Below are 25893 nucleotides of genomic sequence, written 5' to 3'. Positions count from 1 at the left end.
AAAATGTATTAGTAGCAGACCCCCTGGCCAGCCATTTAGAGGGACAGACCCCACCAGGCCAACCATTTAGGGGGGACAGACCCCCCCCTGGCCAACCATTTAGGGGGGACAGACCCCCCCCCTGGCCAACCATTTAGGGGGGACAGACCCCCCCCTGGCCAACCATTTAGGGGGGACAGACCCCCTAGCCAGCCATTTAGGGGGGGCAGACCCCCTGGCCAGCCATTTAGGGGGGGCAGACCCCCTGGCCAGCCATTTCTGGCCAACCATTTAGGGGGGACAGACCCCCTAGCCAGCCATTTAGGGGGGGCAGACCCCCTAGCCAGCCATTTAGGGGGGGCAGACCCCCTAGCCAGCCATTTAGGGGGGGCAGACCCCCTGGCCAGCCATTTAGGGGGGGCAGACCCCCTGGCCAGCCATTTAGGGGGGGCAGACCCCCTGGTCAGCCATTTAGGGGGGGTAGACCCCCTGGTCAGCCATTACAGTCTGTTGATGAGACTGGACATTTTTGGAATTGTTCATGCTACTGCTTACAAGTAATCACAGTTATATTTAAAAGCCCCCTCTGGCCCCAAGAGGAGGTATAGAGGGCATTGGAAGTAACCTCTTGTTGGAGGGTAAGGGCGCACACACCACTATGGTTGGGACACTTTAAAAAGTTTTGCATACAGGTAGGCAAAGGCAATACTTTATTTTTAATACTGCTAGAGAGACTTTTGAACTGGCGGACACCAAACTACAATTAAATTAATGCTAATCTTGAGAACCCTGCTGCTGGATTGGGCTGCTCCACCCGCACCACAGACGTGTGTACGCCACCCACTGGTGTGCTGGCGCTGTTTACTTGAGTTTGCGCCACCTGCCATTGCAATGCTTTGTTTACTTGTGTGTTCGCTCCGTCAACTGTGACTGGCTCCACCTGTTATTGCTGTGACATCCGACTGCCATTGCTTATTGCAATCACCTTGACTAAAACTCATGTGGCTAAGGCTAATGGTATTTAACTCCACCTTCTTTAGTATTTTTTCCAGGGCCACTTTAAGTTTCCAATCCGTCGCTGCCATTGTTTAAACATTGATCACTATGCATGAACTATTTTCAAGTTGTACCCTACATTCCTATTGAATGCTCATACCAGTAATAACCAGCAGTTCCTTATACGAAACAATGTTCAGTATTCTGTGTACCATCAAGACTAGGTTTGTCCTGTTAGTCTACTAAGCAAGATCCCCATGCATTCTGTATTGAAAATCTGGAGTCTTTAGGCTTCAGCATAGCAGCTTTTGTAAAGCAGCTAGAACTGAAAGAGGGTGTTGCAGCTTCTAGTTGTGCATATTCACATAGCAGTGAATGTAGCATATAATGTACATACTAAAAGCCATAAGTATTGGTATGAATATGTTTCAAAGTGTCAAAGTAAGTTGACATTTTTAAAGAACTGAGAACATAGTGCGGGTGGGGGGACAAAAAAAATGTGAAACTCCACAGAAAGGACCGAAAACAAAAGCAAAATTGAATTTAAAGTAACGGAACTGGACAGCCCTATATTTAAAATACACTAAATTAAAGAGGTCCATTTGCAGAGATAATTGAAACCATAATACATGCAATTATTAAAAATCTAAAAGACAGACAAGCTGTCAGAGCTCGGGGCTTTAAAATCGATGTCAACTCCCTTAAGTTGCCTCCAGTTTATGAAATGGTTTAGAAAAGACACAATAGGCAGAATATTATTATTACAGAAACATAAGAAACTAGATCAGATGGATGTAGTTTCACAATACCTTCATGAATTGGCATGCATATGCAACTACTACAGTGCATACCACAGTTCTCAAAAACATTTGTTAAAAACAAAGCTAGCGAGGGCCATGTGCAGGGATAATTAAAACCACGGCACAAAAATATTTTGCTTTTAATGTCCCTGGTTAAATCCAACTGACAGTCAGAATGCAACACACCCATGTCCTGTTTTAAAAGGCAGTGTCCCATCTGACTCTTTAATCAAAACTGGTACATTCATAACAGACCTACTGCCACCTACTGGTTACCAACAACATGGCAAAGTTTCGAAGTGCAAGAGACACAGAAAAATGTATTTTTAGATGACTAATTTTTTAAACTTATTTCATCAACCTGGTCTACCATTTATCTCATTGTTTGAATGTTGGGCTGACTAGTCCCATGGTGCTGAATATGTTTATCGGAGACTGTGAAAGAGCTGAAGGATATTAATTGAAGAAATTTGAAGTGTGACAAGCAGACTAACCTCTAGAGTTCCATTATAATCATAAAAACATATTGCTTTCATTACACGACAAGCTGCTTAGGTATGCATTTATTTAAAAGTAGGAAAAATAAAAATAAAATGCAAAGCTTGATTTAAGAGAATTTTTTTATAATGTTGGCCCTGAAAGGGTATTTTGTGTTATCAACTATCACAGGCAACATTCATGTTTAATTGGCCCTATTCCTGTTAATACTGCACTGCCATCCAGAATTTCTCATTCGGTTTACCAAAACATATCCTCGTGTGCATGATGTCAATGATTACATATTCTCTATACAGTGCTGGGTAATAATAATTCTGGTGACAAATAAGAAAAGGCCAGGAGTGTTCATAATTCTTCACATTTCTGAGAAATTCTTCAGAAAACAGCATTGGTAAGATGTTAGTGACACCCTAGAAAGCAACCTCTAGTAACACCGTTTGCCAACGTTGCTCCAAATTTTGAGTGTCTAGGCGAGAAGAGAGCCAAGAGGCCAATGTCAGCTCTAAAAGGAGCTACAGTCTTCCATAGCAGATGGGGGTAAATGTGCATGGGACAACAATAGCATGTACACTACATAAACCAGAGTTGTACAGCAGAGTGGCAAGCAGAAAGCCCTTGTTGAAACAAACTCACATTAAAGCCCAGCTACAGTTTGTCCAAGAACATGTGGGAGACATGACCATGTGAAAGAAGATTCTAGACCAAAATTTAAACTTTTCGGTCTCAATTACTCCATATATTACCGCATTTATAGAGACTGAATAGTGGAGTTTTAAGGACACCAGCCCTAGGGGTCTAATTCTGCATTTATATATTTTTTACAAGTCCTGACACCAGCCCAGCAGCTGCATAGCCACGTTCTACTTGTAAAAGCTGGTAGTCTTTACCCTACATGTAACAAAACTGCACCTCTTGCATCGCAACATGCCCATTCTGAGCAAGTTAGGTGATGGTATCAGGGTTCAGTAATTACGAAACATTCTGTGTGAGCTAAGCCAATATACCACACTTCAATTGTTATTTTACCATTTATTTTTTTATGATGCTCTATGTAAACAGAGCTTTTCTTTGCTCGAATACACAATTCTTGAGTAACTCACCTTTAACCGAGCAATCTGAATAGGAGAAAATTTTCTCACACCATTAATAGAAGGAACAAGACGATTATATAAAGCCTGAAAGACAAATAAAAAGTAATTCAAGTGGCTACTCCATGTACTATAGAAAAGCCCTACCATTGAAGTGGAGTCCACAATGCAAATTAAATGCTGGAGTACAAATAAAACTAACAATTTATACTAAATATCTATTTTATCCACTAGACTCCATAAAGGAAAAGTGAAGACTAATGTGAAGCACTTTGGCTGACTTGAATATACACCAGAGAATACACAGAAATAGCTGGAGTGTCCTTCCATACAGTAGATAATAATCACCTTATCTGACTGAGTGTTCTCATGCAGGATCCTAGCATCAATGGCAGCCGCTAGTAAATTATTGGCTGCTGTGATTGCATGGATGTCACCAGTTAAGTGCAAGTTAAACTGCAAAACAGAAAGAAAGAGTTAGTACACCTAGGCCTCATTATGTATTTACATTTAAATACTTCTGGCTTTGTTATGCCAAGTAGTACTTTTTATTGTACTTTAACCTAAAGCAGGGGTGCATAAACTCTTTTGGTCCTGGGGGTGTGGGGGTTTGGGAGATTTTTGATGAGGCAGCAATAAATGTACTTAAATATGTGTAATATACATAGAATTTACTGCAGGAAGAGAAGAAACTCTTTACGGTTATGCTATACCTCTCAATACTGTTAAAGTCCTTAAGGTAACCTACCCACCATAGCAGCACAACCTCCTCCCCTCTCTCCCCCTGTAGCGACACAACCTCTTCTTCCTCTTCCCCTTGTAGCGACACAACCTTTTCCCTTCCCTCCCCCTGTAGCGGCACAACCTCCTCCCCTTCCCCTTGTAGAGGCACAGACAAACATGAGAGCAGTGCAATTATAATAATATTCTCACTGCCCATTTTCCCTTCTGCTCAAGTGCAAGAGAGAACCTCTTAAATAAATTTAAGTCATAGGGTAGCACGAGATAGCAGAGGGAGTACATAATTAAAATCTTCTCTGTTGGTGGGAGGGCGGTATCAATTATATAAGTGAAGGGGACAGGGTTCATGTGTTTACCCATCTCCAGAGGCCAGCGTCAAGTCAAGTTACAAGCTGAGTGGAGGAGTAGCCTGTTATGATTGATTCAAAGGGACCGCAGAAGAGCCATGACCTCCAGAAAGAGCACACTTCGCAGACTCCAAACAGAGAAGGGACAATGGGTTTATACCTGTGGAGAAGGTGTACTTATGCTGGGCAGGGTCCATTACACACATTGAGCCAAATGGGGGGCTGTTTTTAAATGTGGTACTCCTAGGCCTAGCCTCCTTCACAGACATCTGAAGGACACACACAAACGGTCGCCTACCAGCCCACATATGTTTTTATAATGGGAAAGTTTGAAACATGTTTAAGAGTTTCGGAAGGATGTTAGTTTACACCGCATTTGCGCAACCAACCTAGGAGATGAGAAGCGAGCTCCAGCTCTGGAGGTTCAACGTTCTGGTTTTAAAGAGAGTCGTGTAATTCCCTTCAGAGAGGGACTCCTAGTGCTTTGTGAGAAAGATCCCAAGATATTTGAACTTATGGCTTTAACTGCAAAATTTAAAATTGGCCACTATCTGGTTTTTATATCTGTAATTTAAAATGTTTGGACCTAGATGTTGTTTAAGAGCTTTCTTAAGAGTCAGGGTTAGAGGGGCCTAACTTAAAGGGGACCTAAAGATTGAATAGTAATAGTATAGGAGTAACAGCCTTATTTCAATGTGAAGTTCTTAACACACAAATTTCATGATAAAATAAGTTATAAAAGGTGCCCATCCCTTCTTGCAAGAATGTTGTAGGCATTTTTTAAATAAACTTTTGGGAATATGCAGAAGATCTTGTGACACTTAATAGGCCACTTTTATAGGTTTAGAAAGGCACAAAGGTTTCTCACTCATTAATACTCGTTATTATATCTACATGTGCCCAGAAATTGGTTAACATCATGCATATATGTGAAAAGGTGCGTTATGCAGCTATTGCACAGTAAATGTAACACTTGTTTGTATGTTGTCTGTTAACATATCTGTTTGATATGCAGCTGTGTTTAGGTGACAGGTATGGATAAGCAAGAGTTTCAAAACCATTCCGCAAAAAACTAGCTTTGTTCCAAATATGGCAGTGAAATTGTTTAAAGTCCTACCCCAAACACATTACACAGCAGAATGAATGGACAGTCATTGTCTCATCTCTATACATTCTGCAAAATGTGTATTTACAAGTACAGTGCAGGGTTGCAAAGCAAAGTGGAATGTTTATAATACTGGAATTCTACACCTCTGAAAATAATGCACATCTTTGTTCGTTTTATTCTGCCCAAACAAGGAATTCTGTCTTTACATCCATGTAATGATGTAATCCATGTAATGATGCATGTACATGCATCATTACATCGGGATAACCACACTGCATAATGATGTTAGAGGACCAAACAAACAAGAGTCCAGGTTCAGAATAACCCATAATACGAGTTTGCATATAACGTGTCCTCGTACTCACTTCACCCAAACCTTCTTCAATGTTAAAAAAAAACCAAAACACTATGCATATAGGGAAATGAGCCTTATGTATGAAATTTGAATTTACCACAATATAAATATATTAACATGTTTTTGGCTCATACCTCTTCCATAGGTATAACTTGAGCATAGCCCCCTCCTGCTGCTCCACCTATAAAAAGTAGACAGGGTAAATTAAAATATTAAATTAAGGTGAGGTCTGCAGTCCCTAACGTTGTTTGTATAAATAAATACATTACCAATAATGGATGATATAGGTATCAAACTACATTTAAAATAAGCGCAGTGTGTGTTCTACTCTCTTCAGTACACTTGTAACAGTTAAAACATGCAGGACAGACATTACTGATAATGAACCTTTATTGAAAGTGCTGTAATGTCTAAGCTGACATTTTTCTAACTGTTACAACCGTACTGACAGGAGCAGCATACTATACTACTCCTGTTACTCCTTTTGAAAGCTTCAACATAAGCTTCCAAAAAGAGAAAATCATTTAAAAAAAAATTACCTTTGACTCCAAAAGTGGGTCCTTGTGAGGGTTGTCTCAGACATGCAAAAGAATTTATATTTTTATGTGCTGTCAGGGCTTGCACTAATCCAACGGTAACCGTGCTTTTCCCTTCCCCAAGCGGCGTTGGTGTTATTCTAAGTGAGAAGGAAAAAAAGTTTGAAACTCATTTAAAACACTGAAACCTATAACTGTGGGAAGATTGAGCTTGAACAGTAAATTGGAAAAGAAAAGAAAAAGGTCATCACTGCTACTTGTGTGAAGGAGACCGCTGTAGGCTGGACCTGGTCAGACTGCACACATGCTTTGCATTTAAACTCTTTAACATGATGCAAGAGAATCTAATCAAGTATTTTGGCAATAGATCTAAGGCATTGCATTAACAAAAGATATGGATTTTCATGTAACCATAAAGCCAAACCTGTCTTTTGAAACAAACTATCAGTCAATGTGACAGTGGCAGGCCTATCTCAAAGCCAATTTAAATGCCCCGGGATGTTTGAGCGCATCTCTGGGCCTGGAAATAAGGAAATCGCATTATCAAAGCACAACAATTCTTTGTTCTACATATCACTATAAAGTGCTGACACTGTAGACAGAATCCAGACAAGTATGCCAAATCATGTAGCAACCTTTAGTCGATATATTACCAAGTAGCATTATACATTAGAGAACGTTTATAAAAGCTAAAAGAAAGTTCTAAGTTTAAAAAGGGCACAAATGGATTGTAGTATGCAAATACAAAAATGCTAAACAGGTGATAAAAGAAGACTGAACACCCTGTCAATGTTATTGTCCTTAACCTCTAAGACACCACTGTGCTCTGCAGTGCTGGACAGTGGGGAAAACAGGGCAAACAATAAACCAGGACATAAAAGGTATATAAAATAAATGCAAACATAGCAACAAAGGGTAGGGAAGGTGAGAGGTTACAATCTAGTGGGAAATGTGCAAAGCGGAGATGAGGAACAAGTGTGGTTCAGAGTACAGAATGGATAGTTGTGAGGATGTACCAGTGTAAATAGTCCTGGTGGGAGTAGGGTAAGCTCAAGTACAGATGTGGGTTTTCAGAGTGTAGTGATTTGCAGAGCAGTACTGTGGATGTAGAATGGGGACAGAAGAAAATTACATAGAAGGAGGTCACAGAAGTGAGGTGGGAGTTGAATAAATGGGTAATCCTTTAGGTTATATACTGGGACAAAAATTGAATCTTCTAGCAGTACTTCAAAGGTGGTAGCGACAGGACTTAGAGACTGGATATGAAGAGCAAAGCAGAGAGCGATGTCAAGGAGGACACCAAAGCAGTGGATTTTGAAGACTGAGAAATTTGTGGTTTTGACGAGGGTGAACTCTGCTTTGGACTTGTTGAGCATTAGGTAGCATTGGGACATCCATTTAGAAACAGCCAAGAGACAGTTGGTCAAACGAGATAGCAAAGAAGAGGTAGATGTGGGTGTCAGTGTAGAAGTTGTACTGGAGGCTGATGAGCAAATTAGTTTGCTAAAAGAAAAGGTGTACAGTGGAAAAAAAAGCAGAAGGCAAAGAAAAGAGCCTTGTAGGACCCAAACAGGTAATGAGATTGGAGTTGGAGAATATACACACTGGATAGACAGAAAGTGAACAGTGTCAAAAAGGCCAATGGTGGTGGATGTGAAGGAGAATGGCGATCAATACTGTCAGAGCAGCAGGGAGGTCCAAAAGGAGGAGTGTAACCCTAATGCCAAGAACATGACTGGTTACATCCCATTACCACCTTTCCGTCACTATTTCTTCTCCCTTTCAGCCTTTGAATTATCATATATTTCAACAAATGGTCAGTTTGGTATTTTTTAAAAATTTTTTAATACACATACCCCCAATAACTAAATCAAAAGGCCTCAGACAGGCATTGGCAAACAAATGCTTGCACTCACTTTAAAAGACCGTAGAATAAGAAGTCTCAAAGCTTCCCTGCAACTTATTGTACTCAGGGGCACACGCAGGATTGTCAGGAGGGGGTTTCCCCTGACCCAAAAAAACAAAACAAAAACACACGAGAGAGAGCTGCTGCGCATGCGCCCGCGCATGCGCAGCAGCTCCGTTTCGGCAGCGCTGTCCTATACAGCAGCCGCGGCGCTGTCAAAGAAGTGTCCGCGGCGGTGCTGTATACAATACAGCACCGCCGCGGACGCTGCTTTGACAGCACCGCAGCTGCTGTATAGGACAGTGCCGCTATGGTGGGCACTAAGTTAGCGCAGGGGGGGGGGGGGGGTTTCTGGAGAATCAGAAACCCTCTCTGCGTGCGCCACTGGTACTATGTACGCAATGAGAATTCTCATACAATGCCACTCTATTTTAACAATTGTTAGAACTTGTAAACGCTGAAATTGAAGTGAAATGCAAAGCAAATACTAGTCAGAAAATGTGTGTACACAGGTCCATTGGCTTACATTAATTTTTGTTCTACAAGTCTCAAAGCACATAGGTTTTAGGAATGCATATGAATGCTTTCCTAAAACCTAACACCTGTATGTAGGAGGCCTTAGAGATTAAACAGTTCAGCCAAAGACTTCAACAACTAAATAAAACAGTGACAAGTCAAATGAAAAGGGGCCCACTTAACATATGAATACATTATAATGTAAACACACCATTGACTCCCATGTGCTAATTATTGACAGCAGCCGCATTAAGTTCAATGAATTTGATTGAGCTGTTAATCGGTAACAAACTCTTATTTTTTTGTATTTACACTGAAACATGCACATACAAAAGACATCAAATTCCCTTGCACTGGTTTTGCGGTTACATCAATTTTAATTTCAAAATGACCATGTAGCCAATACATTTGTCCAACAATATATTGCAACCATTAACAATTGGCATATTGTCTTCTCTTAAATACAAGACTTTGTAGAAGATGATGGTTTAAGTTTTTCACTGACTGGATTTAAAATACAATATTTTCAGAAGAAAAAAAAAGTATACAGAGTGCTATAAAATCAAACTAGCAATCAACTGTGATCCACAGAGTTGGGTGTACAATTATGAGGTTAAACCAGATTAGCGAAGACATTATTCACAAACCATTGAAAGATACTCAATCAAGTCAAGCTGTTCCAAAAACATGCGATTTATGCATTCTGACCACCTTAAAGTCAAAGCCTATATAGATACCACTCCTAATTGGAAAGAAGTCATTCTTTACATTTGTTCATCAGTCTAAGGGCTCGTGCACATGGGCGTTCGTTTTACATATACAATGCCCATTTTTTTTTTCAAAATAATTTTATGGAAAAAAACAGTCAAAATATTTAAGTGCGAGTTACACAGCAAGTAGAACAAAGTTCCCTCATATAGTAATCAAATAATGGTGTTATGCGGACCCTTTCCAGGCTGTCACATTTTTACTACTACAACAATACATTACGTGTTGTTCATGCATAAGGGAGTTCACGTGTTGTCAGCAACCTTAGACTAAATTGTAAAATTGATCTAACTGAAGCTGTCTGTTTAGTGTTTATTTCCCATCCTAAACTTTATTTGTGTCTTGAAAGAGGGTCCTGAAACGTAGCAGTTGGGCTACGGTAGACGGCACCGCTATATTCCCTGCTTCACATTCCATCAAAATTGGGAAAAGTTCTCAGACGACTGCAGCCAAACTTGAATATTATGCGTGCCAACCTCCCACCACCACTGCTAAGGATGGCCGAGCACCATCTACTGCTTCTGACAAACAGGGCCAAGAAGACCCACCATCCGTCCAGCAGGTGTTATCCGCTATTACCGTCTCTGTAAAAAGGGTCACTGATAAAATCAGTGAAGTCCAGGTTGACCTTTCCCCGACAAGGCATAACATGCAAAAAAAATACGTGAGAGTTGGTGAAGCTGAAAATCATATCTCTACTCTGGAAGATACTATGGCACCCATCAAAGGGGAGCTGCAGGGCTTGACCGTGCAAATTTCTCAGTGCAAAGTTAAAATGATGGAACCTGAGTGCCACCTGAGGCACAACAATTTTCGATTTGTTGGACTCCCAGAACGCGCAGAAGGGTCTGCTCCTGAACCATTCTTGGAAACCTGGCTTGTTGAGCTTTTTGGGAGGAGGCCTTTTCCCCTCATCATGCAGTGGAGAGAGCACATCACCTTCTACCCCAGGCAACTCTGCCTGGCGCACCATCAGGAACATTTATAGCCAAGCTCCTCCACTTCAAGGATAGGGATGTGGTCCTTAAACTGATGCGCCAGAGGGGTCCCTTAAAGTTTGACAACACAATATCCGTATTCCCAGATTTCGCATTGGAAGTCCAGAAATCAAGAGCTCAGTTAAAACTAGTTAAACACAAGTTGCGTGAACTAAATCTGCCTTATTCCATGTTGTTCCAGCCAGAATTCGGGTGGAGGCGCAGGGCCGTCAACACTTCTATTCCACCCCACAGAAGGCCATGCATTGGCTAGAGAGATGCCCACAGGAGCGGGCCCAAAATGTTCATTAATGCTCTTTGTGACCCTGCAATTTGAATGGCTTTATACCAATGTTCATTTTCAGTCACATGGCTCTGTGGGGGCCATATAATCACTTCCAGGATTCGTTCTTCTTTACACTGAAGATAGTTCTTAATGACATTGGCTGTATGTTTGGGGTCATTATCCTACTGTATTTCTCAGCATTGAGGACACCACTAATCCTGAACAAATCCCCAACTCCATTTGCTGAAATACAGCCCCAAACATGCAAGAAACCTCCACCATGCTTCACTGTTGCCTGCGACACCCATTTTACTGCTCTCCAGACTTGCTTATAGATCCTCTTCTGAATATTTTGTGTAGATAACATATATGCGAGTCAAAATCTTTGCGAGATTTGCATTACGATATACTCATGCTCTGTGCGGTTTTTTGTGTATGTGTATATTCTTTTTTTGTTCTGGAAAATTTACTAAAAAGTGACCCATTTAAAAATAAAATAAAATCTTCATAAGCTTCATCCACGCCCCCTCCCCCTGATTACTTTAGTCAGTAAGGTTTGACATCTCCCCCAGTAAATCCATGATGTTTGGGATTCTGTAAATTGCTGGATTTTAGATATTACACAACTCTTTCAAAAGTGTTTCCATCAATTTCCCCAATATTAATGTTAGGCTCACTGGTCGATAGTTGCTATCACTTTTGTGCAATGTGACTACATTCGCTCTTTTCCAGTCCTCTGGAATTACTCCTGTAGCAAGGGACTGGTTGAATAATTATGTTAATGGTGTTATCAGCACCTCTTTAAGCTATTTTAGTATGCTTGGATTTGTTTTTCAAGGTAGATTAGAGGTTGTTGTTGAGGTCTGTACTAGTATTGATGATGGTGAAAAGGATGATGAGCCCTGTGAGGATGATGAGCAATGTGAGGTCCACGGAGTCCATGTGACCGGGAACTTATTTGTGGTTTGTTGTTTTTATAGCATCATAATAATAGTATATTAATAATAGGTTTCATCATAAATGAAACAATTGCAACATAAGAGAATAATGGTTACAGAAATCTAATATATTTCATTTTTACATTGAATATTAAGCCTTTTATTTGAGAACGTAATATCAGTTGTATATTTGCACTAATTAACCATTTGCTGTAGGATCTGAATAATGGCAATGACTTTTGCTTTGACAAAGTCAGTTCACCTAAACGTTTTTGGAAGAACTCTGCAATAAATCCAGTCTAAATGTAGGCCAAAACATCACAAAACCAAACGTTGTTTCTTTAAGTCACTGGCCATAGTACCTGCACCACAGGCATCATTGCCAAACGCCTCTGGAGGGTCTCATTTTTTTTTTTTTTAATAAGAATGTATCAATTTAGATGCTTTATAGAAGAAAAAAACATAAGCTGCCATTAATTACATGTTTTATAATTCTTAAGTTCAAACATTACTCAGCAGGGCCATATAGGTTTAATAAGGTCAGAGGCCATCTTTGTTGCTGTAATGTCACCGGGATCGCCAATAGACACAAGCAGCATGAACACGCCCATACTATAAAAGAACGTTATCATACAAATCTAGTTATTAGCATCTGAATCAAGCAATCACTGGAAGATTTACTGTACCAAGGGCTGTAAGTCACTGTTCAGTTCAACACTAGGTAAGTCCAATCGCCTTCAGGACACATTTGGAGAGACAAAGGTCCAACCACTAAGGACATAAATATGTCCAGCAATGTGGAAAATAATTAAATATCACCCATGTACACCATTGCAAAAGCACTGTTAGAAGAGGACAGTATTATGTAAATAAATAGAAACATGCTTTGCTTTATAAAGCAAGATTCTGTATCAACACATCAGCAAGACATAAGAGTACAAGCCCCATTTCATTCAGCAACAAGAATTCAGCAAAGCATACATTACTTTTAAAATAAGTAGTGGTTTCATTAAAATGTCTTTTAATGCAGGGTTACAGGTAGATTTAAAATTAGCTGCAGTCATGTTGCAATGGAGTACAGAAGTATAGTAATTTTCAAAAGAATTTCTACACCTACTTAAAGGATAACTATCCCTATTATGTTTTGGGTGGCGTCCAACCCAAAAGAGGAGAAAAAAGAAAAAAAAAAAGAAAAAAAAAAAAAAAAAGATTGTTTATTTTCTATGCTCAGTTAATGAGGCCATGTGAAGTTCATGGGGAGAGGCATTAAAACCTTATCAGCTTGTTTCAATAAGGGGAACAGGCAAGTGAAGTGAAATGCAAGAAAGGACCCTGATAGATGTGGGTAACCATGCTTTGCAGATGGTCGAGCGTTCAACTCTACTCAATTTTAACCAGTTGGGCTCATCACAAAGCCTTTTTATTTCTATTCTTATAATCAAAATGGTTATCAAAAAACTAATGCATTAACAGAGTTAAAAAAAAAACAACAACAAAAAAACCAAAAACAAAAACACACACACAACTGATCCCATTGTAGAGACTTACCCAGCAACTAAGACATATTTGCCATTTGGCTGCTCCTTTAACCTCTCCAGAACAGACAGAAGTACTTTAGCTTTGGTACGGCCATACATTTCAGTTTCATCTGCAAGTAATCCTATCTCCTTCGCAAGCATGTTGACAGCTTTTGGACTCTGTCCTCGGGAAATCATGATGTCACTGAAAAAATAAAAATGAACCGATAGTCAGCTTATGTGGCTGTATTTAAAGAACACATAAGAAAATGTGATAGACAAGCAGTCTCCTACAGAGTGGAGCTGCCATTTTATGGAACGATCTATCCATGCAGGCCCGCTTCCCTCTTCATCCCTTGGTAAATGTGGATTTTTCACTACTGCTAGGACATCACTATTGGGATGCAGACAGAGGAGCCTGCTCTCACAGTATTGTGCAGAGCAGGTATGTGTCTGTGGATGGGGAGGGGTTATTAATATAATTTGGGTGATGGTGTTATTATGCAGGAGAGTTAATGCTACATGGGAGTTCTTAATCCAAGTGGTGTTTGTGTCGGCTATTAATATGTTTTAGGTGCTATTAATGCAATGTGGGGGTTATATCAAACCTGTTTGCGTTTAATTTGATGATGTGTAGGTTTGGGAGAGGGGGTGGGGATTATTTTTTAAATGATTAAATGAGCACTAGGTGCTTGGCTTTTCAAGGGGGGGTAATACCTATCCCTTTGTCAAACAGGTCCCCAACCTTCCAGGATCCAAACAAGCAGCGACTTCACTAAAAACATCAGCAGCACTTAAAACATTAGCAGTACCAGGTGGTCAAAGCTGCAAGAACAGGCAGGAGAGAGCAGCACTGTGACAACTATCCCGATTCTGGTGAGACTGTCCCATCTATTGCAAGGACAGCGGGGAGTTATGTACCCAACAGTGGCAGTAAGCTGCATGTCAAGTATAAACTGCAGTATGAAATTGTTTCCTCCTCTGCACTACACAACTAGCATCATCAGTCAGGTCATATAGCTTGCCAAGAAAAGACTACACCAACATATGATCTACTGGCAGTTTGTTACCAGCAGGAGTACTAAGGATCATCTTCTGAAAGTGTGAAATTTCAGTGCTTCGACTTGTCATGTGCACATTTGATTTTGCACGATGCTCATGAGGCTTGCATATAAAAGGAGAGCATTTTGCATATTCTGATGGGAGGAGATGGGCGCATAGGGCCATTGCATCCAATGTTACCTCCACATGCATAAAAATAAAATTGGTGTTCCAGGAAAAGATATTAAAATGATATTGGAGTGGAGAGGGTACATTTATTGGGGAATTGCCTGGTTTGCAGGCATACAGCATTTTTCTCTTGTGCATGAATGAAGGCGATTGGAGGGCAATGTAGTGCTTGGCACACCTTCATAGCTTGGTCATTCATCCTTGGGCCACTTGGTTGGTCTAAATGTTGCAACCAGACTCTGTGTCACATGTTTCTAATCTAATTTGTTCCAAGTGAATGGATAGGCTGCAGTATCGGCAATATTGGGTCAACCCACTTAATGTTTGCCTCCATTGGAGATGCAGCATTTTTTTCCCTATCCATCTGTATGAGGTTTATACAGTACCTCCTAAATATAACCTTTTGCTAAACACGATGGTACCTGTATTGGCCAATGCTGAGTGCTACCACTCTACACTATATTTGTAGTATTGCCTCCCATTAATTTGGTCTCTTTTCCATAATTCCAATATCTCCACTATATGTAATGGCTGCAAACTTTTATTTATTATTTCGATCTTGCTGCAATATGGCTTGCCTCATCACTGAAAACTAGAGCGTTACAGCTGAACTTTCCCATTGTAAAACATAAATAATACAAACATAGGCAAGTAAAAGCAATGCCAGAAGCAATAAAATAAAAAAAATAAGAAGTGAACGGAAAAGGGCTGTTAAAGTCATTTCTGAGAATTACATAATAAAAAAAAACAGGTTTAAAAAAGGGACTCTCTAAATAAGTTAGAAAAAAAAGGACAGATAAAAAAAACAAGTAAAATAAATGTACACCAATATACTGGAAGATACAGACTTTCAAAATGGCGGAATATTAGAAGATAAGCCAACATTTCCTAAACAGGAATTTCATTTAATATGAATTAAAAAAGCAAACATGGCAAAACTGAAAAAAAACTGAAATCACTAATAAAAAAAAAAAAAAATGGTGTAACAATGTGGTCATTGTTTAATATCTCAAAAATAAAGAAACAAAAATATTTGATATATAGTTTCCAAAATAGAATATAATTATTGTGCTTGAATAACGCTATTTGTTTTTCAGCTTTAGTTGTCCTTTAGGCATGTACAGTACTTCGTAAAATTTATATGTAAACAGAACCATTAGAACCAATGTTTTCCGACTCTGCTAGTCTGGTTTAATTAAATATTGGCTATTTTGTTGACTAGTTTAAGAATGGTTTTTCCATCTTCTGACACCTTTCACCCATTGGTTTCCATATGTAATCCTGCAACTTGTACTAAACACCATTGTTTGCCAATCCTTAGCCCTTTTTTTGTTAGACCACAACAATCATATAGCTAGAGCGCAGTTGCTTTTTTCACTATTGGTCACTACCCAAATATAGGACACAAGCTTGATCTTTGAAAACAAATGTACAGTAGGCACACAACGGTTGTTATATGCAATGGTAGTAAAAATTCTTTGCCTGACCATTAAGGCTCTGAATTAAAAACACAAAACGGACGAAAGAAGTATGAAGCAGCCAAAATAAATAAAACCCACACATTAATTCTAGCTTTGCATTATAGATATTATAAAGCGCACACAGATTTTATATCAGTCTCTGAATCCAATCAGTTGTTCAGCACTCATATGCCCAATTGACTTAAGATTCCTACTGCATGTGTCCACTTCTTGAATATGCCTTTTGCTAAATTCTAAGCATTGGCAAAATAAAATTTTTTTTAAAAAAAACACACACACACACAGACGAAAAAAGAAAATTGTCAGCGCTTATCCTTTACATTGCATATCTGTGTGTGTCTAGCAACATGAAAACATGGTATTAGTTCATATTTTGAACAAAACATTTAAGCCTGTACCCACACACTGATCCTGGCATATGAATAATTTTAGAAATAATAGATTTCTACTCAAAATTTCACCCAAACGCTACTAATCATGTTTATGTTAGAATATATTTATATGCATACCTGGGAACAGGGGAGAGTGGCTGTAACTTTAAACAATGAAGATTCCACTTCTTGTACTTCTGAGCGTCAAACCATCTTTCACTGCTCTCTGCTAGATTCTGATGAGAGAGGACATATACTTTAATCCTAAAGCAATATAGGACATTTCATTTACTTATTTGTGTTTGCACTGACCTGCAACCTTAGGGCTGCTGCTAGTGGTCCTACAGCTTGGCCAGCTAATTCATCACTGCTCTGTTCAGAGCCCCCTGAGGAAATAAAAAAATAAAAAACAAACCTTCAGATGAAATACCCTGTTGACCTTATAACTGTGCTTCTTGGCCAGGAGTACGGAATACAGACTTATTGATTTTCTACATCACACTTTCCTATAAAACATGTGGTTTTTAATAGGCACTTAAAAATTTTCCCTTTGCATGTGTCCAACGTAAATATTAAGAAGAGATTGTATAATTATATTTTTGTTGTAACATTTGATCTAGCTTCTAGAGTGGTGTCTCTAAACACTGCAACAAAGTCATTGTTTGTCTCCTTTCCATAATTCCAATACAATATTTCCAATTTCTCCACTCAATGCCCCACTGTTACAATCTTATTTATATGCAACATCACCTTCACAATCAAATAGTTTGGGGGTATAAACTAGTGGAAGGTGTGAAGTTAATGGAGGCATGGCCAGGTAAGCAATGGTAAAGTTTAGTATCTACAGAGGGATAGCAAAATTATATTTGGCATATGCGTCCCCCTTGAACAAGGCACAATTAAGCAAATACAATATTATACAGTGCATTTACATACACAAAATACAAGTAAAACTAGTTTAAATTCCTAGAACCAGTAAAAATTTCTCATAAATATAAAATAAAATTATGAATACCCTTTTTGGATATTTGGATTATCTCCACACAAAAAAAAAATAAACACAGAAAAACAGTTAAATTTTTACAGTTCTATACAGATTCCATTTTTTGTATTATTAACTCTGTATAACCAAATGTTGGCAGATCATCAGCAGTTTGAGCATTGTTTAAGATTACAAAACTAGCAAGTTCTTCCTATAGGTGTCCCAAATAAATATGTTTCATTCTTTTAAAATTACTACTTTACTTACAAAAAGTAATAAACTATATATAATGCACTGTACATCACACATATATACCTATATGATATCACTGCTTCCTTGTAAACACCATTACAGACTTTCCTGGTAAGAGTCAGGATTTGGAAGTTCTTGTTGCTGGCTCTCGACCATGAGACGTACAATTGTCCGTGTGATCAGTGAAGACTCCTCAAGTTGATCAGATCACTTTAAAGGACTGCCCCGAGTCTTGTTGATGGTGATAGCAAAACACAATATTGTGAGGAACTGCACTGCACTTGAACACAGATGGGTAGTCGCTATGCATGGTATGAAGACAAAGTGCCTCTTGGCACAACCTATTGGTATGGTGGCTTCTATGTTACGGGGATTCAAGCCGAGCAGTTGCAGTGGGGTTCCGTTTCAGAGTTGTGGGGCATTGAAATCCTGCAGCACCGTAATAAGGGCTCCAATCTCCTGCATAAGTTTACAAGAAGCCATTCCTGATGATTGGGTGTGTTTAGGAACTCCACTGGAGAGTTGAGAGTCTTCATCATTCCTTGCAGTGTCTACAGGCTCATATGTAGGTACTGTATAACCATGGAGGTGTCATTTTTTGGTGCTAAAAGTGGATAGGTCATATCAGCAGACACGGTACAGCAATAAACAATGTTTATATGTGTACAATATACAGCTTACACTCAGCTGATAACTGACTGTTCTATAGCAAGCAGTAACTATTATACCAGAGCTAAGGCTTTACGATTGAGCTCAGTCACATGATCAGAATAGTCCACTTTTAAATCCCAACGTGCCTGCATTTCAGCACCGAATGTGCCTCCTCACACAAAACAATGAATGCAGATTTTTTTTTTACTGTCAATTGTGACCTAAAAAGATGCCAAATTTCAACTTTGTAGGTATTGCACATACATCCACTCAGAGATATAGATATATATTCTCTCAGAGTGGATGGATCAATTTCTATCTCAATTCCTAAACACATAAATAGATGTATAACAGACCAAGCACTGCTCAACTACTACAACGATGGGTAACCATGTGCTCACTATATTGATGTTCCTTGTTAAAGAGGCTGAGCCAAGCATTGTTCATCTTTGCCTGTGTGACCAATAAAAATGGAAACGGTTTCAGGGCCCCTGCCAGCACATGACATTTCCATACTCAAATTAGGGAGCGATGCGCATCGAAGGATCTTATTCACCCTTGAAGACCAACTCAGAGTAAAACATTCTGTCCAAAAGTACAAGTCACATGTGATATCTCAATCAGTGATAGTAATTTATGCACATTTACGTATACACTGATCAATCTATGTGATGGCTCTTCTTGGAAATGTAACTTGCAGTGTTCTGTAAACATTTTATCGGAAGAAAAGCACTGTCCCTGATTTTATATGGTTTAATATGGATGCCTAAAGCTTGTGTGAAATGCATAAAGTACAGTTTGCTCCTGAAACAGGAGAATGGTGAATTGTGGCCCCAGACATGCATCATTATGACATAAGCCAGGGTTTCCCAAACCCAGTCCTCAGGGCTCCCTAACAGTGCATGTTTTCCATATCTCCTTACTGGAGCACAGGTGTATTCATTACTGACTGACACATTGTAACAGATCCACAGGTGGTCCTAATTATGTCACATGTGATCCAGAAAACCTGCACTGTTAGGGAGCCCTGAGGACTGGGTTTGGGAAATCCTGACATAAGCCCCTGATTCCTCAGATTCATACACAGAATATGCATGTATTTTTAATTCTACCTCTGAATATGTAAACTTCGGTCATTAACCGAAAAACATTGCATCTCTCTACATTTCTGACCCATTTAAAAAGAGGTTGTCCATCCAAAAAGGTTTTTCTTACAGACAAGTTTCCCCAACAACCATATCTGCGGACAGTGTGTGCGCGTAGGGGTGTGTGGTCTGTTGGTCTGGGGACCCCCTCGGTTCTGGAGAAAAGAACGCTAGTAACTTATTTCTACAGGGCTGACTATGGAGAGGTTTGCATGCCTACTACCCCAGTGCAACATATCCACCCACCCATCAGACTGGATGACCGACAGGGAGAGAGAGGGTTAAAAGTATAAATGTTAAAGACCATGCCTATATACATGGGAGGCAGCCATTCTGTAGGCTGAAATAATATTCATGAGAATCCAACTAGGAACTAGTTACATCACTAAGTGCTGCAATATTTAAATAGGAACTAGTGATGTTATAAACTAGTAGTTGGCATTCTCATAAACCTCAGAATAGCCAATAAAATGGCTGCCTCCGCTGCATATAGATGTTGGGTACACCAAGCTTCCAATACAATGTACTAAAACTACAGTAATCACCAGCTTGCAGTCAGCAAATTTAAAAAAGTTATAATCCAAGATTGCTTCTATAATCCCACAATGTTGGAATTTGAAACTGCTCCATTTAGCCATTCCTGGAAACTGCAGAATTGTGTCACAATGATGAAGCTAAAAGTTTTGCAGAGAGGAGGGGTCCTACCTCCGTAAAGATCTTCCATGTTGAGGTCAATGATATTGCTGATTTTATTGTGGGTTTGAAAGCGAAATCCCAAAAGCCATTCCAAAATGATACAGAACAAAAGTTACTTACAGCGAAGCTGTATAAATGTGCCATATACATATACATATATACACATACATATATATTATTACGGCATTCAAGATTCGGTAAAACGTTTTCATGTGACTCCATTAATCTGTCAGAATGGTCCTCTTGCAATCCGTATTACTGTTCAGTATTGTCCAATAATATAAAACAAAATCAGCATCCATGAAAAAGTGTACATTAGGCACGTTATAATGTTACAACACCATAAGAAAAAGGTACCCACCTGAGAGGACAACGATTGTTTCAGGCTTTATCCAACCGATTGGAATCTCCTGTGGTTTTTTACTCCCAACAACAACAATTTCAGCTGTGCTAAGCTGTAGAGAATAACTATAGTAAAAAACTTTTTCAAGCCACAAAAAAAAAATTAAAAATTAAAAACATATATGGTGCCTGTGACAAAATCAGTTTAATTAATAAAAATGTATAGTTAAAAGGATAAAATAAAGTAATAAAATTGTATGCAACATGGTAAACGTGATATTAAGCTTATATCTGTAACACAAGGCTAATGTATCATGTTTTACCTATAAATTGCAGGTATAAAGTATAATTAAAGCTTCAATGCACACATATATTCTGCACTGTAAGGTTATGTATGAATTCATGAAGATTCTGCAACTCCAACAGATACAAAAAAAATTTGCAGGTTAACCTATGTTGTACTAGAAAGTTTACATATGAATGCTATACAGATCATTCATAAAGATACTGGGCCCGATTCATTACGGAAAGTTAAGTAAAACAATTGAGTAAGTAGTCTCCTGGACAATACCATGTTACAATGCAAGGGGTGCAAACTAGTTTTCTATTTTGAACAGAAGTTAAATACTGTCAGTTTTCATGTAGCACACAAATATCAACTTTAAATTTCAGTGTACAATAAGCTATCAAGTATGTGTGTGCTACATGAAAAAACATTCAGTATTTAACTTATGTACAAAATAGAAAACTAGCTTGCACTCCTTGCATTGTAACATGGTTTTGTCCAGGAGACTACTTACTCAATTGTTTTACTAAACTTTCCTTAATGAATCAGGCCCACTATTATTGTTATTTGCTTTTGCTGTGTAAGCAATAAATCATTTTATATATCAGTGTTTGTAGTCCATGTTACACTTACAGTACTACTGTCACCTACTGTCCAAAGTTGGTATTGTATCTGTCCAAAGTCAGTATTGATCCACAATTGGTTCTACGAGACTTGAGTAGATAGAGATAGAGTAATAGATAGATAGATATATATATATATATATATATATATATATATATATATATATATATATATATATAGATATATATATATATAGATATATATATATATATATAGATATATATAGAATATATATATATAGAATATATAGATATAGAATATATAGATATAGAATATATAGATTATAGAATATATAGATTATAGAATATATAGAATATATATATATATATATATATATATATATATATATATATATATATATATATATATATATATATATATATATATATACATATATACACACACACACACACTGCGCCCCACTCTCCACAATTAAAGTGACAGCGAAACATATGCCAATCGTGTTTGTGCTAGTATTTCATTATACCAGATAAATGAAAAAAAATAAAAAAAATTAAAGTTAAAATTAAATTTAATTGTCATAATAGATCCATCATAATTTAATATTCAAGTTCACAGGTCACTTAATTTGGCACTAAATACACTAGCGTGCAAAAGTCTTTTGCCAAAGCTTAATTGTTTACTTATTTTGCTCTATCGTAATGAATATCAACTTTAATTGCTCCCTAAAATCATTATCACGATTAGAATTGAGTCTTTAGGACTTTACAAATAATATGGTACATTAAGTATAGTACATTTGAAGTAAACACAAGCATATTTAATTTTCATCGCAGTCCCAAGAGTTTATTGATATGCTAAAATACGTAATTTTGAACTGACCATTAATAAATCTGGTATGTATGTTGATTAATTTTATTCCATAGTATTAATATAAATTGTTATAAATTGAATATTTTAATTCCTTCTTTACAGTATTAATCAATAATAACCATAACTTTTTGAAAATGAAGAAAATGGCGCAAATATTCACTTGAATTGCATAGCAACATTCAAACTTTCTGAAGGAGTCTATACTCCGACAAATTGCTAAAAAATTCCACGATCTAGTGTAACATATACATTAGCTCGATACAAAGAAACGGGTACAAACATGACTAAAATGTTTTAACAACCCAGGTGTACATCAAAAACTAAAAGAGAAATACATTATTGTAATGAGTAAGCAAAACCAAAAAGACTCCCAAGCAACTGCAATGAAAGAAGAATTCAATAAAATTAGACAATTTTCAGTATCAGTTGATAAATTTAAAGGACGTCTGCGTAATGTAGGCGTAAATGGTCACATAGCTTGCAGAAAATCATTGTTGAGGTCTGTAAAAAAAGGGCCCAAGAACATTGGAGCACTGGACACTGGATAAGTATAAAAAAGTATTTTGGACCAACTAGTCCAAATTTGAACTTTTTGGAACCAGAAGACGCCAGTATGTTAGAGGAATTATCGGAAAACATGTTAGATAATTGTTTAAGTCATACAGTTAAACGTGGTGGTCATGTCATGATTTGGGGTGGATTTGGTGGAAAAAAAGTTGGAGATTTAGTTCAATCAACAACAATGGATAAGAAACAATACCATAGTATTTTAGTACGCTGTAAAAAGTGGAACTCAAAATATTATAAAGGGGTTCATCACGCAACAAGATAACTACCCTAAGCACACATTTAAACCGTGGGTCAATTATTTGAAAAGTAAAAGAAAAGCAGAAAGTTCTACAAATTATGACATGGCCTCCTCAGTCACCTGATCTCAATCCCACTGAGAAACTCTGAAATGAATTAGACAGAAAAGTTTGTGTAATGGCTTCAACAAATAATAAAAACTTATGGGAATATCTGAAGGAGGCGCCTGGAAAGGCATAACTTACAAAACTTTAGAAAAGTTGGTGTTTCGAATGTCCAAATTATGTGAAGCAGTGACACATTGATGAGCCAAATTTAATCTGAAATTTATTGTATACTATAAAATTATAAATAGTTTTGATAATGTTTAGTTACAATATCATTCGAAACATTATGATGAATAAAATATTTTCATTACTTCGCTACATTTTGTCTTCTATTAACAATTATTCTCCTTGGCCAAAGACTTTTGCACGCTAGTGTATAAATAGGGGTTGAGATCAGTCTTAATTGGAGTCCCTCCCAAGTTAAACATCTCCAGTGCAAAATGGTTACTTGTGGGATCTTCTAGTAAGAAAACAGCTATTAAATAGCTTTTTAATTAAATACAATTTGCTTAGCCTCCCATGCTGTTCCAGTATGACCCATAGCCTTTACAATGGCCACTGCTTAACCACTACCTCCAACATTTTTCTAATTCATATTACCTCGAAGAAAGATAAATACTGGTACCATTATTAAACACCATAAAATTGTACCATGAAATCTTTACACTCTAGAGGAGCACATTTAATGATCAGCGCCATTCATAGCATTTTTCTACAGCTAACTATACAGAGAGACCATTGAGTTCTGGAGGTATATTTACTAAACTGCAGATTTGAAAAAGTGGATATGTTGCCTATAGCAACCAATCAGATTCTCGCTATCATTTTGTAGAATGTACTAACTAAATGATAACTAGCATCTTAATTGGACGCTATAGGCAACATCTCCACTTTTTCAAACCCGCAGTTTAGTGAATATACCTCCAGAAGTCAGTGGTAAAGCTAAGACATCAACACTTGCTATGGAAAGATAGATGCTATGTATAAACACATTCTGCATTCAAGTAGTTTACCACTTGGGACCAGACCATGGTGTTGTACCTTTTTTATTTTCTTTTAAAATCACTCACAGATTATGATTCAACCTCTCTTTAAATACCCTCATTTCTCAGCCCTTTAAAGGGCTACACACCCACACAAAATTTTAGGCATACACAAAGAAAAATCAGTTATGATACACAGTCAAGTATGCATTTATATTTACTTCTATGCATAGCTTTTGTTGTGTATTTATCCCATGCACTCATCACACGCTCAACATTTTATAAAATTCAGCTTTTGTCCTTTTATTCATACACCACCGAGATTGCACTTCCTTCCAGTAACAAAGATACTTAGGACATCATGACAACACACGATCTTCGCATTGAGCTGTACATAATATATACTGTGAGAGTTTGGAGATAACAATCAAGTTTTATGGAAAGTAAGTCACTGGCCACATCAGTGGGACCTAGTTGTGTCTCTGCCAGTCTGGTTCTGGGAAGACAGGGCTACCATATTGAGCCAATATTTATAAATATCTGGTAAATACACAGTCAGCTGATCGGTATGTTCAAACTGAGGATGTGAAGAGGTTAATGTCAATTTATCAATTAATTTAGTCAAACAATATAGAAACAGAATTTGATGGCAGAAAAGAACTGCTTGGTCCATCTAGTCCGCCCATTGTTTTATTAACCTATGGTAACCTTAAACCTTATTTGATCCTTATTCTTTATAAGGATATTCTTATATCTATCCTAAGCATGTTCAAACTGCTCTACTGTATTAGCCTCTACCACATCTGATGGGAGGCTATTCCACTTATCCACTACCCTTTTTGTGAAGTAGTTTTTCCTCAAATTTCCTGTGAACAGACTTCCCTCCCGTTTCAGTGCATGTCCTCGTGTTCTAGGGCTTTAGCCACAAAAAAATATATTTGGTTCAATCTAAGTTCAGTATATACTGCTTATAGGAAACATAAGCTCAAAACAATACCTCTCAAAACAGATTTGTGAAAACGTATCATCTCTGAAAAAAAAGTGTCAATGATATATACAGGCCCCAACAAGAAAGATGCATCTCCCATAGGAATCAATATAATCAAATCATGTTTCCTCTGTAAATGTGCAGAAAATTATATGAACTTGGACAAATAAAAAGGTTCAAGTAATGAATGTATCTGAGAAATCTGTTTTTATTCTCCTACTGAGAAATTGCATCAGCCTTCAAGTTTTTACCCAGATAACAGATTATGTGAAAGAGTACGAGAGGCATTCTATTCTTCCATTTCTTAAAATAGTACACAAACGGTTTCATATTCATATTACGTTCACCAAATTAAATCCCATGTAATAAAGCCTGAGTTCAAAGAATTCATGTATCAGCTAGTTTGGTTTAAACAATACATTTTTGCAGGGAAATATTTGGTTTACTGCAACTTTGCTAATTGGCAAAAGCCAAGGAGTAACTAAATATAACTGGTTAAGCTACTTTCTCTTAATGTCCGGGGCTTAAATTCACCAAATAAACGCCGTATGGTGCAGTCCTCCTTTTTTAAACATCGAGCAGATATTGTTGCATTACAGGAGACTCATTTTTCAGCTTCTGGCTCCCCCCCCCCCCCCCACTTTTAGAGACAATCACTATCCCAAAATCTATATGACAAACGGTCCACTAAAACGTAATGGAGTTGCCATACTGTTTAGCTCAAATACGTCCTTCACCCTTAAACAACGGGTTGCGGA

General features: G+C 37.9%; 1 protein-coding gene across 3 annotated transcripts in view; it reads right to left on the bottom strand.

Moving 5' to 3' along the window:
* MTHFD1L (methylenetetrahydrofolate dehydrogenase (NADP+ dependent) 1 like) overlaps window positions 1-25893 on the bottom strand; it is a 399678-nt gene that overhangs the window by 355118 nt on the left and 18667 nt on the right. For all 3 annotated transcript variants that reach the window (XM_075203628.1, XM_075203626.1, XM_075203627.1), the window contains exons 8-15: window positions 20526-20619; window positions 16751-16824; window positions 16577-16674; window positions 13388-13561; window positions 6452-6588; window positions 6047-6093; window positions 3710-3817; window positions 3374-3448 (exon numbers count right to left, since the gene is read on the bottom strand). In XM_075203628.1, the coding sequence (XP_075059729.1) occupies window positions 3374-3448; window positions 3710-3817; window positions 6047-6093; window positions 6452-6588; window positions 13388-13561; window positions 16577-16674; window positions 16751-16824; window positions 20526-20619 (807 nt within the window). The remainder of the gene's footprint in view (window positions 1-3373; window positions 3449-3709; window positions 3818-6046; window positions 6094-6451; window positions 6589-13387; window positions 13562-16576; window positions 16675-16750; window positions 16825-20525; window positions 20620-25893) is intronic.

Source organism: Mixophyes fleayi, chromosome 3 (assembly GCF_038048845.1).
Source record: "Mixophyes fleayi isolate aMixFle1 chromosome 3, aMixFle1.hap1, whole genome shotgun sequence".
In the NCBI taxonomy this organism is placed as follows: Eukaryota; Metazoa; Chordata; class Amphibia; order Anura; family Limnodynastidae; genus Mixophyes; species Mixophyes fleayi.
This window is presented reverse-complemented; position numbering and strand designations above follow the sequence as displayed.